The sequence below is a fragment of the Neomonachus schauinslandi genome, chromosome 3, assembly GCF_002201575.2.
Source record: "Neomonachus schauinslandi chromosome 3, ASM220157v2, whole genome shotgun sequence".
NCBI lineage: Eukaryota > Metazoa > Chordata > Mammalia > Carnivora > Phocidae > Neomonachus > Neomonachus schauinslandi.
The window spans coordinates 84,034,455-84,053,978 of record NC_058405.1 but is presented as its reverse complement, the minus strand read 5'-3'; the positions used below and the strand labels follow the sequence as shown (position 1 = coordinate 84,053,978).

Below are 19,524 nucleotides of genomic sequence, written 5' to 3'. Positions count from 1 at the left end.
GTCTCCTTCGACAACTCTTGGCTTGATGGTTTCTCAGATGGTCCTTGCTTCTGATGACCTTGACAGTTTTGAAGACTACTGGTCAAGTAATTTTGCAGGCTGCCATTCTATTTGGATTTGCCTGATGTTTCTCTCAGGATTAGAGTGTAGTTATGAGAGGAGACATAGAGGGAAAGTGGCAAAGTGGGTATATACTATTTTTTAAAAAAAATTCCAGTGTACATATTAGTTTCAGGTGTATGATATAGTGATTCAACAACTCTATACATTACTCAGTGCTCATCATAACAAGTGCACTCTTAATCTTGTTCACCTATTTCACCTCTGGCCCCCACCCACCTCCCCTCTGGTAACTATCAGTTTCATCAGTTCGTTCTCTAACTATAGTTAAGAGTCTATTTCTTGGTTTGTCCCTCTTTTTTCCTTGTTTTTATAACTCCACATGAGTGAAATCATATGGTATTTGTCTTTCTCTGACTTGTTTCACTTAGCGTTATACCCTCTAGATCCATCCAGGTTGTTGCAAATGGCAAGATTTTCATTCATTTTTATGGCTGAGTAATATTCCCTTGTGTATATATATCACATCTTCTTTATCCATTCACCTGCCAATGGACCCTTCGGTTGCTTCCATAGTTTGGCTATTGTAAATAACACTGAAATAAACAAAGGGGTGCATATAGCTTCTCAAATTAGTGTTTTCAAATTCTTTGGGTAAATACCCAGTCGTGGAATTACGAGATCATATGGTCATTCCATTTTTAATTTTTTAAGGAGCCTCCATACTGTTTTTCACAATGGCTGCACCAGTTTGCATTTCTATCAATAGTGTGTGAGGGTTCTTTTTTCTTCATATCCTTGCCAACACCTGTCGTTTCTTGTGTTTTTGATTTCAGCCATTCTGACAGGTGTGAGGTGCTATCTCATTGTGGTTTTGACTTGCATTTCCCTGATGAGTGATGCTGAGCATTTTTTCATGTGTCTGTTGACCATCTGGATGTCTTCTTTTGAGAAATGCCTCTTCATGTCTTCTGCCCATTTTTAAATTGGATTATTTGGGGTTTTCTGGTGTTGAGTTTGAGAAGTTTTTTTTTTTTTTTTTTAAGATTTTATTTATTTATTTGACAGAAAGAGAGAGAGCACAAGTAGGCAGAGCAGGAGGGAGAGGGAGAAGCAGGTTCCCTGCTGAGCAGGGAGCCCGATGTGGGGCTCGATCCCAGGAACCTGGGATCATGACCTAGCCGAAGGCAGACGCTTAACTGACTGAGCCACCCAGGCGCCCAAGTTACGGAAGTTCTTTATGTATTTTGGATACTAACCCTTTATCAGACAGGTCATTTGCACATATCTCCTACCGTTCAGTAGGCTTTTAGTTTTATTGATTGTTTCCTTTGCTGTGCAGAAATTTTTATACTGATGAAGTCCCAATAGCTTATTTTTGCTTTTGTATCCCTCGCCTTAGGACACATAAATAGAAAAAATGTGGCTGCAGCTGATGTCGGAGAAATTACCGCCTGTTCTCCTCTGGGATTTTTATGGTCTCAGGTCTCATATTTAGGTCCTTAATTCATTTTGAGTTTACTTTTGTGTATGGTCTAAGAATGTGGTCCAGTTTCATTCTTTTGCATGTTGCTGTCCAGTTTTCCCAATACCATTTGTTGAAGGGACTTTTTCCCAATGCATATTCTTGCCTCCTTTTGTCAAAGATTAAGTGACCATATAATCGTGTTTATGTATGGGCTCTCTATTATGTTCCAATGATCTGTGTCTGTTTTTTGGACAGTACCATACCGTTTTGATTACTAGTTTTGTACTGTATCTTGAAATTTGGAATTGTGACATTGTGACACCTCTAGGTTTTCTTTTTCAAGATTGCATTGGCTATTCAGGGTTATTTGTGGTTCCGAACAAATTTTAGGATTATTCATTCTAGTTGTGTGAAAAATGCTGTTGGCATTTTGAAAGGGATTACATGAAATCTGTAGATTGCCCTGGGTAGTAATGACATTTTAACAATATTTGTTCTTCCAATCCATGAGCATGTAGTATCTTTCCATTTGTGTCATATTCAATTTCTTTCATCAATATTTTATGGTTTTCAGAGTATAGGTCTTTCATCTCCTTGGTTAAGTTTATTCCTAGGTATCTTACTATTTTTGGTGTACTTGTAAAAGGGACTGTTTTCTTAATTTCTCTTTCTGCTATTTCATTAATAAGCATATAGAAACACAACAGATTTCTGTATATTGATTTTGTATCCTGCAACCTCACTGAATTGCATTCATTTATCAGTTCTAGTAGTTTTTAGTGGACTCTTTCAGGTTTTCTATATATAGTATCATATCATCTACAAATAGTGAAAGTTTTCCTTCTTCCTTCTCAATTTGGATGCCTTTTATTTCTTTTTCATGTCTGACTGCTGTGGCTAGGACTTCCAGTATTATGTTGAATAAAAGTGGTGAAAGTGGACATCCTTGTCTTATTCCTGATCTTTGCAGAAAAGCTCCCAGTTTTTTACCATTGAGTATGATTATTAGCTGTGGGTTTTTCAGATATGGCCTTTATTATGCTGAGGTATGTTTCCTCCAAACCTATATTGTTTAAAGTTTTTTTTTTTATCATGAATGGATGTTGTACTTTGTCAAATGTTTTTTCTGCACCTACTGAAATGATTGTATGGCTTTTTTCCTTTCTCTTGTTGATGTGATGTATTATGTTGATTGATTTGTGAATACTGAACCACCCTTGCATCCCAGGAATAAATCCCATTTAATTGTGGCAAATGATTTTTTTAAACATATTGTTGGATTCAGTTTGTTAATATTTCATCAAGGATTTTTGCCTGTATGTTCATCAGAGATATTGGCCTGTAGTTCTTTTTTTGTGGCGTCTTTATCTTGTTTTAGTATCAGCGTAATGCTGGCCTCAGAATGAATTTGGAAGCTTTCCTTCCTCTTCTATTTTTGGAATAGTTTGAGAAGAATAGGTATGAACTCTTCTTTAAATTCACCTGTGGAGCTGTCTGGTCCTGGACTTTTGTTTGACGGGAGTTTTCTAATTACTGATTCAATTTCATTGCTGGTAATTGGTCTGCTCAAATTTTCTATTTCTTCCCGATTCAGTATTGGCAAGTTATGTTTCTAGGAATTTATCCATTTCTTCTAGGTTGTCCAATTTGTTGGCATATTTTTCATAATATTCTCTTGTATTCCTTTGTATTTCTGTGGCGTCAGTTGTTCTTTCTCCTGTTTCATTTCTGTTTGAGTCTTCTCTTTTTCTTTTGATGAGTCTGGTTAAAGGTTTATGAATTTTGTTGATGTTTTCAAAGAACAAGCTCCTCGTTTCATTGATTTGCTCTATTAAGTTTCTATCTCATTTCTTTTTTTTTTTTTTTAAGATTTTTTATTTATTCATTTGAGAGAGAGAGAGAGAGCAAGCAAGAGCATGAGCAGGGGGGAGGGGCAGAGGGAGAAGCAGGTTCCGATGCGGGACTCGATCCTAGGACCCTGGGATCATGACCTGAGCCGAAGGCAGACGCTTAACCAACTGAGCCACCCAGGCACCCCTCTATCTCATTTATTTCTGCTCTAATCTTTATTTCCTTCCTTGTACTGGTTTGGGGTTTGTGTTAGGTTGTTTACTTCAGATTTTTCTTGCTCCTTGAGATTGGCCTGTATTGTTACAAGCTTCCCTCTTAGAATACCTTTTGATGCATCCCAAAGATTTTGGGTCACTGTGTTTTTTCAGTTGTCTCTATGTATTTTTTGATTTCCTCTTTGATTTCTTGGTTGACCCATTCATTGTTTACTAGCATGTTGTTGAATGTCCATGTATTTGTGTTTTTTCCAGATTTTTTCATGTGGTTGATTTCTAGTTTCACAGCACTGTAGTCAGAAAAGATGCATGGCTGTTTTCCCGTAGCCAATTGAGCAGTGCTATTAATGACAAGACTAGTTATAAGGACAAAGTTTCCATGTTTCTTTTTCTTATAAAATTGGAACCATCAGCTGGTGGCCTCTTAGGGAGCAAAACCAGGATATCTAGCTATTATGTAATGTGTCTAGAAGGTGACATGAACAAAAATGAGAAGCACAGCCACTTGCATTTTATGAACCATTCATATGACAAATATTATATTTTGCTATAACCTTTGACTAAATTGAAGAAAAGATAGATTTAATGAGACAAATGAAGTTATTTCACATACACATTAGAACATTATACGCTGTTATGCTTTGGTGCTTATTCTCTAGCACTTGGTCCTCATAGTAGATTCAGGTATATTTTTAAAACTCTGTAACCTTTTCCTAACAATGGTCTTAATAAATATTGTTCTTGATAAAAAAAAAAAATAAGAAAAGATGCATGGTATGACTTCAATCTTTTTTAATCGAAGCCACTGTTTCCTTGTTGATTTTCTGTTTGGATGATTTATCCATTGATGTAAGTAGGGTGTTAAAGTTCTCTACTATTATTGTATTACTATTGACTATTTCTTTTGTTTGTTACTAGCTGCTTTATGTATTTGCATGCTCCCATGTAGGGTGCATAAATATTTACAATTGTTACATCTTCTTGTTGGATTGCTCCCTTTATGATTATATAGTGTTCTTCTTTGTCTCTTTGTTACAGTCTTAGTTTTAAAGTCTATTTTGTCTGATATAAATATTGCTACTCTGCCTTTCTTTTCACTTCCATTTGCATGATAAATGCCTTTCCATCCCTTCACCTTCCATCTACATGTGTCTTTAGGTTTGAAATGAGTCTCTTGTAGGCAGCATACAGATAGGTCTTGCTTTTTTTTTTTTTTTTTTTTTAAAGATTTTATTTATTTGCGAGAGAGAATGAGAGACAGAGAGCATGAGAGGGAGGAGGGTTAGAGAGAGAAGCAGACCCCCTGCTGAGCAGAGAGCCCGATGCGGGACTCGATCCAGGGACTCCAGGATCATGGCCTGAGCCGAAGGCAGTCGCCCAACCGACTGAGCCACCCAGGCGCCCTTTTTTTTTTTTTTTATAAAGATTTTGTTTATTTATTTGTCAGAGAGAGAGCGCGCACAGCAGGGGGAGCAGCAGAGGGAGAGGGAGAAGCAGGCTTCTGGCTGAGCAAGGAGCCCGATGTGGGACTTGATCCCAGGGTCCTGGGATCATGACCTGAGCCAAAGGCAGATGCTTAACTGACTGAGCCACCCAGGCATCCCTAGGTTTTGCTTTTTTATCCATTCTGTTATCCTCTGTCTTTTGGTTGGAATGTTTAGTCCATTTACATTCAAAGTAATTATTGATAGGTATCAATATGCCATTTTGTTAGCTTATTTTTTTTCCCAGAGAGTGAAAGCATGCACATGAGGAGGGTGGTGGGAAAGGTGGGGCAGAGGAAGAGGAAGAATCGCACGAAGGCTTGATCTCATGACCCTGAGATCATGACCTGAGCCAAAATCAAGAGTTTCATGCTCAGCCGACTGAGCCACCCAGGTACCCGCTGTTACTTGTTTTATGGTTGTTTTTGTGGTTTTTCTCTGTTGCTTTCTTCTCTTGTTCTCTTCTCTCATGGTTCACTGGCTTTCTTTAGTGATATACTTGGATTACTTTCTCTTTATTTATTGCGTATCTATTACCAGTTCTTGATTTGTAGTTATTAGCAGGTTTATATATAAAACACCTTACACACATAGCACTGTATACGGACAGTTGCTTAAGTTCGAACAGAAGGGTATACTATTAAACATGATTTTTCACTATTCATATTGACCTTGAGCACCTGGCTGAGGTGGTGTTTTGTCAGGTATATCCATTATAAAGTTACTCCTTCACCCACCAAATTAAACTCTGTAAGAAAGTCTATGTGCAGACCACACTTAAGGCCTGGAAATTTCTATTCCCTTGAACATCTTCTTGTGCATGTCATCCAAGTTATCCTCTTTGGTGAAATGTCTCTTCATGCCTTTTTGTCCATTTTCTAATTGGATTATGGTTTTTATTTACTGTTAAGTATTGAAAGTTCCTAATACATATATTCTAGATATGAGCCCTTTATGAGATATGTGGTTTGGTAATACTTTCTCCCAGTCTATAGTTTGTCTTTCCATCTTCCTAACAGGATCTTTCAGAGATAAAAAGTTTTTATTAAGTCCAATTTATTTTCCTTTCCTTTTGTGGACAGTGTTTTTGGTGTCATGTCTAGGAACTGTTCACCATGCCCTAGGTCGTGAAGACTTTATCTTGGGTTTTCTTCTAAAAGTTTAGTAGTTTTACATTTCATATTTAAATCTATTATCCGTTTTAAAGATTTTATTTATTTATTTGACAGAGAGAGATAGCGAGAGCAGGAACACAAGCAGGGGGAGTGGGAGAGAGAGAAGCAGGCTTCCCGCCGAGCAGGGAACCCGATGTGGGGCTCGATCCCGGGACCCTGGGATCATGACCTGAGCTGAAGGCAGACGCTTAACGACTGAGCCACCCAGGCACCCCTCTATTATCCATTTTAAGTTATCTTCTGTATAAGGTGTGAGGATTAAGTTAGGGTCTTTGGCTCTCTTTTTTTTTAAACTTATGGATGTCCAGCACCATTTGTTGAAAATAAGACTCTCCTTCCTCCACTGAATTTTTTTTTCATTGGGTCAAAAATCAGTTAAGCATATTTGTCTGGGTCTATTTCTGCATTTTCCATTCCACTCCAGTCATTTATATGTATATCCCTCTGCAAATACCACCCTGTTTAAACTACTGTAGATAAACTATGCTTTAATATCAGAAAAAATGATTTCTCTTGTTTTTCAAGGTTATTTTAACTATTCTACTTTCTATATAAAGTTTAAAATAAGATTTACTGTGTCTACAAAAACCTTTCTGTGAGTCTGGTAGAACTGTATTAAATCTATTGATCAGTCTAGGGAAAACTTACATCTTTATGTTGAGTTTCAAATCCTTGAACATTGCATGTCTCTTCATTTATTCAGATCTCTTTTATCAGCATTTTGTAGTTTATAGCAAACACATCCTGTAATGTTTTGCTAGATTTATACCTAAATAGGTCATTTCTGGAGGATCAACTGCAAATGTCATTATGTTTTCAATATCAGTTTGCACAAGTTCATTCCAAATATCTAAAATTAAAATTGATTTTTGTGTGCTGACATCGTATCCTGTGACCTTGCTGAACTCATTTACTAGTTCCAGGAGGTTTTTTTTGTTTTTTTTTTTTTGTGGAATCCTGGAGATTTGTATGTAGACAGTGATGTCATTTGCAAATAGAGACAGTTTTATTTATTCCTTCCCAACCCATATAGTCCTTTATCTCTTTCTTGACTTAACGTGGTGTCTAGAACTTCCAGTACTAACGCTGAGTAAGAGTAGTGAGAGAGAGATCGGAGGACAGCCTAGTCTTTTGGCTAATCTCAGGTAGAAAACATTCGGTCTTTCACTGTTAAACATAATGTTAGTTGTAGGTGTGTTGCAGACTTTTTATCAAGTTAAGGAAGTCTTCTTTCCCTGTTTTTGAGAGATTATGAAAAAGTATTGAATTTTGTCAAATAATTTTTCTGCATCAGTTGATATGATTATGTTTATTTTTCTTCTTTAGCTTTTGCTATGGGTTGAACTGTGTCCCCTCAAAAGACATGTTGAAGTCCTAACCCTTGTACCTATAGAGGTGACCTTATTTGGGAAAAGGGCCTTTGCAGATGTAATCGAGCAAGAAGAAGTCTTACTGAATTAGAGGAGGCCCTAAATCAATGACAGATGTCCTTGTAAAGAGACAAAGAAAGAGATGAGACACAGAAAAGAACGCTATGTGAAGATAGAGGCAGAAACTGGAATGATGTAGTGACAAGCCAAATAATACTAAGGATTGCTGGCAACCAGCAGAAGCTAAAATGAGGCAAGGAAGGATTCTCTTCTACAGCCCTGAGAGAGAGCATGATTCTGCTGACACCTTGATTTTGGATGTCTAGCCTCCAGAACTCTGAGAGAATAAATGTGTAATTTTAGACCATTGAGTTTGTGGTACTCTGTTATGGCAGCCCTAGGAAATTAATACAGCTTGTTAATAATGGTGAATCACTGATTTTCAAATGATGACCCAGCCTTGCATAACTGGTACAAACCCCACTCAATCAAGGTATAAAATGCTATTTATATGTTGCTGTATTTAATTTACTAACATTTTGTTAAAGATTTTTGCATCTGTATTCATGAAGAATACTGATAATTAGTTTTCTATATTTGTACTCTCCTTGTCTGATTTTTGTGTCAGGAAAATACTGGCTTCATAAAATTAATATGGAAATGCTTCCTCCTATATTTTAGAAGAGATTATAGAAACTGGTGTTGATTCCTCTTTAAAAGTTTAGTGGAGGGCGCCTGGGTGGCTCAGTTCGTTAAGCGACTGCCTTCGGCTCAGGTCATGATCCTGGAGTCCCTGGATCGAGTCCCGCATCGGGCTCCCTGCTCGGCGGGGAGCCTGCTTCTCCCTCTGACCCTCCCCCTCTCATGTGCTCTCTCTCATTCTCTCTCTCTCAAATAAAGAAAATCTTAAAAAAAAAAAAAAAGTTTAGTGGAATTTCCCAGTTAAAGTATCTGAAAATAGAGATTTCTGTTTGGAAGCTTCAAAACTATGGGTACAACTCATTCATTGGTTATGACTAACCAGAATGTCTATTTGCTTCTGGTTGAGTTTTGGCGGTTTGTGTGTTCAAGGAATTTTCTGTTATCTTTCTCTTACTGGTTTTTAGTTTGATTCCATTCTGGTCAATGAAGATACCCTGTATGATTTCAATTCTTTTAAATTTGTTGATGTTTATATTTTATGATCCAGGATATGATTTATCTATGTTTTGCAGGCACCTGATACAACATGCATTCTGCTGCTGTTGGGAGTGTATTAAAGGTCTGTTAGATGTGGTGGTGTGTAGTCCTTGCGGATTTTTTGTCAAGTAGTTTTACTAGTTGCTGAGAGCAGGGTGTTGAAGTTCTAACTACCACTGCTCATTTGCCTACTTCTCCTTTTAGCTGTCCTATTCTTGCTTCATATATTCTGAAGCTCTTCATTTCTGTTCAGTACTTTATTAGTATGTCCTTCTTTGTCTCTAGTAATTTTCTCTCCTCTGAAGTCTACCTGATTTGACATTAACACAGCCACTCTTGCTTTATTTTTGCATTCTATGTATTATTTCCATCCTGTTACTGTCAATCTACTTGTCACTGAATCTGAAGTGAGTTTCTTAAAGACAGAATGGAGCTGGATCATTTTGTGGATCCACTCTGCCAACTGGCGTTTTAATTGGTATGTTCAGACTATTTAAGGTAATTACTGATATGTAAAGCTAAGTCTGCCATATTATTATTTGCTTTCTGTTTATTTCCTGCATTTTTTGTTCTTCCGTTTCTCTTTTCTTTCCTTTTTATGAAATTACCTGACCAATTTTTACTATTCCATCTTGATTTATATGAACATGATTTTAAAGCTTGGGCAAAGCAGATCAATAAAGTTTAATAGTCGGGGCACCTGGGTGGCTCAGTCGTTAAACGTCTGCCTTCAGCTCAGGTCATGATCCCAGGGTCCTGGGATCGAACCCTGCATCGGGCTCCCTGCTCCACGGGAAGCCTGCTTCTCCCTCTCCCTCCCCCTGCTTGTGTTTCCTCTCTCGCTGTGTCTCCCTCTGTCAAATAAATAAAATCTTTAACACACAAAAAATAAAGTCTAATAGTCAAGAGCCTATTTGTATCAATACTTTCAGCTGTCATATTACCTTTCCTGAGATAGTTTTTGAAGAATGAGTCCCAGAAAGCCGTAACAATCTTTCAGAATGGCTTAAAATGTTACCAGGCAATACTTTAAAACACTTTCCTGGTATGATATGGAATTCTTGTGATGTGAAGAGATGTTTAGTAGCCCATGTCCTTCTTCCATTAAAGGCCACCACTCCCTGACCTTTGGAAATCTAGCTTGTTTTCAGAGCTCAAGGTATTTCATGAGGAAGAACTGCTGCAAGGGCAGCCACCTTGGTACTTCCATTCAGAGACTAAATTGTCAGAACCCTCACCCCCCCCTTGCAGACATTAGACAATACCATCCAACTCTGAGTCATCTTGAGGCTTCAAAAAGGAAACCCTCAGAGAAATTTCCAAGTAGAATTTATGCGAGGGAGTGGGGAATGTGACCAATTCTCTGAAAACTTACACTTCTCTGTGCAATTACATTTGAGATTAATGATGCTTAAAAAGCCTATCAGTAGAAATATTTGTAGATACTTGCAAAGTACGATCAGCTGTTTTTACTATATGTGGGTTTATTAAAATGTAATTCTCTGGGGCGCCTGGGCTGCTCAGTCGTTAAGCGTCTGCCTTCGGCTCAGGTCATGATCCCAAGGTCCTGGGATCGAGCTCCGCATCAGGCTCCCTGCTCCGCGGGAAGCCTGCTTCTCCCTCTCCCACTCCCCTTGCTTGTGTTCCCTCTCTCGCTGTGTCTGTCAAATAAATAAATAAAATCTTAAAAAAAAAAAAAAATGTAATTCTCAAGCACAACAACAAAACCATTTACTGAGTGTATGCCCTGGACTATTTCAAGAGCTTCACATATGTTAAACAAAAGGTCTTTTCGAAAATAAACTTCCTGGGGCTTACAACGTATGTACATCTGACATCCTCAGGACCAGTGTGGACTATGTCAAATAACAATCTAGTACAGCTCTTCCGCAACTACCCTGGGTGCTAAAGAGGTCATCCTGTCACCACTTGGGTTTTTGGAAACTAGAAAATTATAATTCTAGCTTCCTATTCTACTGTGATTATAGTTAAATGAAAGACCAATTTCATGCAACTAACCTTTAACCCGGACATCACTGTACCGCTGAAAGTGGTGGTAAGCAGCCTTCCAGGGGTTCCGATAGTGACGGAGCAAAGTAATGGGAGGTCTTGGACGCACTGGGACATACCTCACACCTTCTTCATCTATTCAGAAGAAAAGAAAAGGAAGATACTAAATAACTTATTATATATTGTCAAGAATCCTCCCAGTATAACTCCAAGAAGTGATCCCTAAGTGAAACCCAATTCTGTAAACAGCCTCAGCGATAGACTCCTGACTTAAGTGGGAAAGCCTCACACGATAATAGCTAGCCCAAGTGACCATTACCAATATACTCCTTGGGTGGAGACTTGCGTTTCTCAGCCTTGACCAAAAGACTCTTGGCCGTGGATTTCTCATCATCAGTGCTGTTTGTCTCCATCATATCCCCTTCTTCTGTTGAAATCACGTGCTGTTGCTTTCGAGGCTTCTTCCTTGGGGAGGCACCAGGTGGTAGGTCACTTGTAGGCATGGACAGGTTGTTAGCCAGCAACGCAAGAGATGGAGACACAGTGCTGGTAGCCAGGGGAGGAACTGCTGTCATAGGAAAAAGAGTACATACATGTATGAGAATCCCAAAATAATGGAAAGCTTCACTTGATTTCCAACCAATGAGAATGGTTAAGAAGACAGAAAAGATAACTACCACTTACTGAGTCTTCCTATGTGCCTGGCACTGTGCTAAGCACTCTACTTAGGGCAGAGGGTGCCAACTGCTTTCTAAGATACCACAACTTCACCATCCTTAGAATGAGAACCCTCACATTTGGAGATGGACACACTGCCATTCAGCTGAAAGACTCTATTTACTTGCCTCCTTTACAGATAGGTGCGGCCATATGAAAACGGAAGTGTGTTGTAGCACTTTTAGTAAGTTACCTTAAAAGAACGTGTGACCTTCTGTTCCTTGTCTTGTCACCCTGGAACTCAGATATGATAGCTAGAGTTCTAGCAGCTATCCTGAATCAAAAGCATGAGGGTCAAACTAGGGGTGATAGGAGCCTGGATCCCTAATGATTTTATGAAGTCCACATCCCTGGACTGTCTACCTGAACTGTCTTTGCTATTCTGAGCATACTAGGCATGCTTCTGAGGCCCGGAATGTTCTTGTTCCAGATATCCTAATGACTAGCACTTCATCTTTTTTAATGTCTCTGTTCAAAGATCACTTCCTCAGTGAGGCCCTCCCTTTAAAGCTCTTCTTAAAATCACAGCCCCAGCCCTAACTTTCCCTTACAGAGCCATACCTCACTTGATTGTGCTTCGCTTCACTGCACCTCGCAGATATTGCATTTTTCAAAAACTGGAGGTTCGTAGCCACCCTGTGTTAAACAAGTCTATCAGCACCATTTTCCCAATAGCATTTTCTCATTTCATGTCTCTGTATCACATTTTGGTAATTCTCTATTTCACACTTTTTCATTATTATTATATTTGTTATGGTGGTTGTGATCACTGATTATGACTCACTGAAAGCTCAGATGATGGTTAGCAATTTTTAGCAATAAACTTTTTTCAGTGAAGTATGTACATTGTTTTTAAAGACATAATGCTATTGTACACTTAATGGACTGTAGTATTGTGTAAACATAACTTTTTTATGTACTGGGACATCAACAAATTCATTTGACTTGCTTTATTGTGATATTCACTTTATTGCAATACTTGCTTTATTGTGGTGATCTGGAAATGAACCCACAATCTCCCTGAGGTATACCTGTATTTTGTCACTGCTTTATTTGGCGGTTTCTCTCCCTTAGTAAAATGTAAGCTGCAAGATGATGGAGATGTACTTGTTTTGTATAAGGCTGTATCATCAGTACCTGGCGTAGAGCCCTACAGTTTAAGGTGTGATTACTAACAACTTCCTAGCACAGAGAGGTTAAGAGGCTATTGAAATCAAGAGAGAAGAACAGTAAAATTGAAAACATTTCATTTCCCCTCCTGGATTATCCGTGGTGTCTTTCAACAAAGTGCTGAGGCTAAATATGGGTAACATAGAAGAATATTTCAGGGCATAATGAATGAAAACAAACAGCAGGTTTAACAACTGCAGACACAGCACCACCACACCTCTTACTGAACAAACAGCACAGGGTATGGTAAGAGGGCAGTGCCGGCTAAAATGACTTGCCTTCCACTTTGGCCTTATCTGTATTTCATAAATTTTGTTCATTAAATGCTATTTTTGTAGTCAGGGGAAGGAACATTTCTCAATAAATTACTAACATATAAACAAACAAAAAGAAAACCTCCAAAGCGACCTGCATTTTACACACTGGACGTTTAGAGTTGAGGAAAGGAGGGAAAGAAAGCAGTGAGGAGTTTTATGATTTTACTAATCACATGTAAGTTTATCAAGTTTCAACAACATAAATCTTGCTTCACTGTGTAACAGGGCAACAAAACTTGGCAGGGAATAAATCGTAAATAATCAGCACTTAGCTATGATCTTATTTTGACCCTTTTTTCTATTTTTAATTTTTTTTATACTCTAAATGTTTATAATAAATAACGGAAAAAAGTTCAAATAAACAACTTAACATTATACCACAAAGAACTAGAAAAAAAAGAAACTTAAATGAAATTTAGTAGAGGAAGGAAATAATGAAAAATCAGAAAGAGAGACCAGAATGAACAATAACGTAACACTGAAATAACCAGTTTTTCCAAAACGAAGCAAAACAGGGAATGCTTTAACTACATTAAGAAAAAAAGAAGACTCAAAACCAAAATGAGAAATAGAAAACAATACAACCACAGAAGCTTTATTTAAGGATATTCTTGGGGAAATGTTAATCTTTTTTATGATTTTGGTAAGAAATAAAATTGATACTAAAAGGGCAGCAGAAATGGTTTTAGTTTCCAAAGGAGCCTAGCAGTCCCCTTCTTAAAATGAATGACATGCAAACTTACAACGGGCACTAAAGGGTCAGGCTTCACAACTGAGGGTCACGCAAGAGTCTGGCCCTCGAGGAGAGTCAGGTAAAGAGGAAGTAGCACGTGCCAATGAAGAGAACTCCATGAATGAACCTACCAGAGACCGGCCTCATGATGTCCATTGGTTCCACTTCCTCTTTAACTTTTATCTCAGGTACCGGAGTGCCCAACACAGAAGAGAGACTGCCAGCTACAGCAGCTGATGGCGGAGGGGCAGCCGCAATGGTAGTGACGGGGGGAGTGACAGGGACCGCTCCCGGAATGGTTGAGAGGGCGACAGCTGGCTGTGATGGGGGGCTTGCGGCTGCGATCATGGTTGGGATGGTCGGTGGAGGCTGCTGAGCCGTGGGAGGGACTGCAATGGTGGGCTGATCATTATTTTGACTGGACACAGTTTCCATGGACACAGTAACTGGAGTGGCCATCGATACGTGGATCTCTGACTTAGGCTTGGCACTGAAACACAAAAGCAAAGATAATGCAGCAAACATCTCAGAGGGTGGGTGTTTGTCCAGGTCTTTTTGTACAATGTGTAGCACAACTTAGACTCTACTACTTGATTCTAGAAGTTGAACTTTAAGGTAAGCTTTAAAGGAAATTTAAGTTTTAAAAATATCCCTTCCTTGTGCCACCCCCACCAAATTTTATGAGCAGTAATAAAATTAACTTAGAAAATAACATTTTAACGAAATCACTCAAAGTCACGTCATCAAAAGGCAACCAATTTTCACTGTGATAGTGTCTTTTTTTCTCCCAGAATTCCTTAATGCATATGTTCTTAGGAAATTTCTTGTTTTTTAAAATCACAATTGTATTTACACTCTGTAGTTTCTCGTAAACCCATTTCTTATAGAAGAGGAAACTCACATACATGGCAAAGACCAAAAGAAAATAAACTGAAAATAATTTTTCTCCACTTTACACACCCAGTCCTCTACCCAGAGGCATCGGTCTTACAACCTTCCAGTGTATTTTACCAGAATACTCTAGGTATCTAAAGTAGCTACAAATTTAATTTTAAAACTGTGTATCTGGGGTGCCTGGGTGGCTCAGTCGGTTAAGCGGCTGCCCTCGGCTCAGGTCATGATCCCAGAGTCCTGGGATCGAGCCCCATGTTGGGCTCCCTGCTCAGTGGAGAGCCTGCTTCTCCCTCTCCCTCTGCCTGCCTCTCTGCCTAGTTGTGCTCTCTCGCTCTGTCAAATAAATAAATAAAATCTTAAAAAACAAAAAAACCCAAAAAACTGTATATCTATTTTTTTAGTTTTATTGGAAATATTCACTCATGTCATTATAAATTATTCTTAAACCTTTTTTTCAGTAAAACATACATATGTATATATATGTATATGCTTTTAAAGGTTTTATTTTTGTGGCACGTGGGTGGTTCAGTCAGTTAAGTGTCAGACTCCTGGTTCCGGCTCAAGTCATGATCTCATGGGTTGTGAGATTGAGCCCTGGTTCAGGAATCTGTGCTCAGTGGGGAGTCTGCTTTAAGATTCTCTCCCTCTGCCCCTCCCCCCACCTGCACACCGCACCCCCATGCGTGTGCATGCACTTTCTCTAATAAATCTTTTTTTTTAATAAAGATTTTATTTATTTGAGAGAGAGACAGTGTGCGCAAGAGCATGAGTGGGGGATGGGCCAGAGGGAGAAGCAGACTCCCACTGAGCAGGGAGCCTGCCGTGGGGTTCCATCCCAGGACCCTGAGATCATGACCTGAGCCAAAGGCAGCCGCCCAACTGACTGAGCTACCCAGGCACGCCTCAAATAAATAAATCTTAAAAAAAAAAAAAATTTTTATTTTTAAGTAGTTTCTATACCCAACGTGGGGCTTGAATTCATGACCCTGAGATCAAGAGTCACATGCTCTACTGCCAGCCAGGCACACCAATAAAATATTTCACTTAATAGCTGTAAAGGCTTACCTACTTATAGCATGGATTAGTAATCCTAAAAATTCAGGATAGGAAAAGCAATACAAAACAGTACCCCTCAAGTTCAAGTCCAAGAACAACTGGATTTCCATAGGCAAAAAATTCAACATCAAACCAAACCTCACACCACACACAAAAATGAATTCAACACAGGTCATAAATCTGAGTGTAAAATGTAGAACTATAAAAGTTTTATAAAAAATACAAAAAACCCATAGGACTATGTAAAGAGATCTTAGACATGATACCAAAAGCACAATCTAAAAGAAAAAAAATGATAAATTGGGTTTTATCAAATTAAAAACTTTTGCTTTGCTAAAGACAATTTCAAGAGGTTAAAAAGACAAGGCGCAGATTGAAAAAAAATATCTGTGAACACATTGTTAGTTCCATTTATATGAGGTACCCAGAGTAGCCAAATTTATTGAAAAAGAAAGTAGAATAGTAGCTCCCAGGGGCTGGGGGTAGGGAAAATGGGAGTGGTTGAATAATGGGTAGAGCTGCAGTTCTGCAAGATCAAAAAGATCTGGAGATGGTTGCACAGTAGTGAGAATATTAACGCCAATGAAATGTACACTTAAAAATGTTTAAGACAAACATACAAACCAAAACATATATGTATGATAAAAGAATTATATTCACAATATATAAACAACTCTGTAAACTCAATACTAAAAAACATACAATCTCGTCAGAAAATGAGCAAGAAACATGAACAATGAACAGACACTTCAATAAAGAAATATCCAGGAGACAAAGAGGCACATGAAAAAGATATTCAAGGGGGTGCCTGGGTGGCTCAGTCGTTAAGCATCTGCCTTCGGCTCAGGTCATGATCCCAAGGTCCTGGGATCGAGCCCCGCATCGGGCTCCCCGTTCCACGGGAAGCCTGCTTCCCCCTCTCCCACTCCCCCTCCTTCTGTTCCCTCTCTCGCTGTGTCTCTGTCAAATAAATAAATAAAATCTTAAAAAAAAAAAAAAGAAAAGATATTCAATACCAGTAGCCATTAGAGACATGCAAATTAAAGCCTCAATGATTTGCCAACATACCCCTAACAGAATAGTGAAAAGAAAATTTAAAAACTTCTTAACAGGAAGCATAGGAAAGGATGTGGAGGAACTTGATCTACAAAAAACTCCTAGCACTAATAAACGAGTTTAGCAAGGTTTTAGAATAAAAGGATCTCACATGCTGCAGGTGGGAATTTAAAATGGTACAGCCACTTCTGCAAAAACGGTTTGGAAGTTTCTTACAAAATGAAAAATATATGTAACTTAGCAACTGCACTCTTGGGATTTTTATCCCAGAGAAATGAAAATGTATGTCTATCAAGAAAGTTGTACATGACTGTTCGTAGCAGCTTTATTTGTAATAACCTCAAACCAGAAATAACCCCCATGAACTTCAATAAACAAATGGATAAGCAATTCTGGTACATCCATATGATGTATCATTACCCACTCTAAAAAGAACAAACTACTGATACACGCTATAATTTGGATGGATCTCAAAAGTACTATGTTGGGTGAAAATAAGCCAGCATCATTAGGTCACTGTATAAGAAATATGTATTTATATAATTACAAATACATAATTATATAAATAAGTAACTCATGAGATTCCATTTACACAAAAGTCTCAAAATGACAAAATTCTAGTGGTGGCACAGCTAAATGACAAGGTGTTAGGTTTGGGGGAAGGGTATTTTTTTTTTTTTTTTAAAGATTTTATTTATTTATTTGACAGAGAGAGACACAGCGAGAGAGCGAACAAAAGCCGGGGGAGTGGGAGAGGGAGAAGCAGGCTTCCCGCTGAGCAGAGAGCCCAATGTGGGGCTCCATCCCAGGACTCTGGGACCATGACCTGAGCCCAAGGCAGAAGCTTAACGACTGAGCCACTCAGGTGCCCCTGGGGGAAGGGTATGGTTGTAAATAAGGGAATGTCTTTGTGGTAACAAAACAGATTCACATTCTGATTATGATAATGGTTACATAAATCTATTCATAAATGAAATTTCAAAGTAGTGTACACGAAAGGAAAAAAAACTGGTGACATTTTAATAAGATTTATAGTTAGTCAACAGCACTGTATTAATGCCAATCTTTTCTTTTTAATAATTTTAGTTATTTGAGGGAGTGCGCACGTATGTGCACATACACACACACACACACACACACACAAAAGCAGGGGGAGGGGCAAAGGGAGAGGGAGAAGCAGATTCCCCGCTGTGCAGGGAGCCCACATGGGGCTCCTTCCCAGGACCCTCGATCCCAGGACCCTGAGATCACAAACTGAGCTGAAGGCAGATGCTTAACCAACTGAGCCGCCCAGGCGCCCCGCCAATTTTTTCATTTTGAAAAAGTACAAGGGTTATGTAAGATGTAATCATTGGGGGGAAGCTGGGTAAAGGGTACATGGGAACTTTCTGTATTACTTTTATAACTTCTGCGAGTCTTAAATTATTTCAAAATAAGTAAATAGGGGTTGGGTACAGGTTAGGATTATTCTGGAATTAAAGAGAATTAAACAATAAAACAACCAGAAATATCAGCAAAAATGTGGCAGTAACAATCTCTGAAAATTCTCTTTCATAAAAGCAAAACTGACAAAAATGCCAGATGCAATGTTTTCAGAATTCTGGAAATTAATAATCTGGCAAAATTAATCAAGAAAATTAGCTGAACCTCAGTAAGACCAGTAAACTCTGAGGGTTATAACTTGCCCTATTTCTGTTCCTTCATCTCTACCACCATGATAGGCATGCAAACCAAGAGTCCATGCTCACAGTGAAAACCAGCAGCCTGGCAGCTACGAGAGGGATTAGAGCCCCTGCAAACCCTCTCTACCAGAGAACTATCATTATATAACCTGTCTGGTTGTTCCCATTTGCCAGACTGTCTTATTTGACCTGGCCTGTCCAGTGTAAACAGCTTTTTCCTTACAGTTTGCTGGTACGTAACTGATCAGTTTCCCAAATGACTGATAGGATGGTAATAGGTAGGGCAAATAATAAGCTACCCAAAAAGCTTTAAAAGAAAAATTGGAGAATAAAATGTCCACAGGTGCTTTGAAAAGCTCCAATGTATTTCTGGCAATTTAGAAAGCAACATATACTTGTAGGACTATGTGTATACCCTGGACTGTACTTATGCCCAGGAAAGAACTGAGAGGGACCCAAGTTCTTACCTCTGGCTGAGTGTGAGGCTCTGTGCAAGCAGGAAGAAAAAAAGTTAAGACAGAGATGTAAAACTGCCTGCCTCAGTGTTAATGTGCCATCCTAAGACACACACAGAGGCCCTTGGCAAACATGGGAGACTTGGGGCGCCTGGGTGGCTCAGTCATCAAGCGTCTGCCTTCAGCTCAGGTCATGATCTCAGGGTCCTCGAATTGAGCCCCGCATCGGGCTCCCTGCTCAGTGGGAGCCTGCTTCTCCCTCTCCCACTCCCCTGCTTGCGTTCCCTCTCTCACTGTGTCTCTGTCAAATAAATAAATAAAACCTTTAAAAAAACAAAACAAAAACATGGGGAGACTTATTGGTTCCAGACATTCAAGGAAATCTGTTCAATCATTAGCTGACTACAAAGCTAACAGAGAATTCAGTGGTCACGCTAGACAAAGATAATGATTTTAAAGAATTATTTTATAAAAGTCCCTAAACAAACAACCACAACTACAAGCAGCAACAAAAAAACCTGGGGGGGGGGGTGGTGGTGGGAATCTGATTTTCAGAGCTGCTACATTATACTGTTCAAAATGCCCAGTTTTCAACAATAATTCCTAGGTATGTAAAGAAACAAGAATGCACT

General features: G+C 38.8%; 1 protein-coding gene across 2 annotated transcripts in view; it reads right to left on the bottom strand.

The window, feature by feature from the left end:
• SAP130 (Sin3A associated protein 130) overlaps positions 1 to 19,524 on the bottom strand; it is an 81,542-nt gene that overhangs the window by 7,568 nt on the left and 54,450 nt on the right. For both annotated transcript variants that reach the window (XM_044913241.1, XM_044913242.1), the window contains 3 exons: positions 13,881 to 14,239; positions 11,132 to 11,380; positions 10,822 to 10,947 (listed from right to left, as the gene is read on the bottom strand). In XM_044913241.1, the coding sequence (XP_044769176.1) occupies positions 10,822 to 10,947; positions 11,132 to 11,380; positions 13,881 to 14,239 (734 nt within the window). The remainder of the gene's footprint in view (positions 1 to 10,821; positions 10,948 to 11,131; positions 11,381 to 13,880; positions 14,240 to 19,524) is intronic.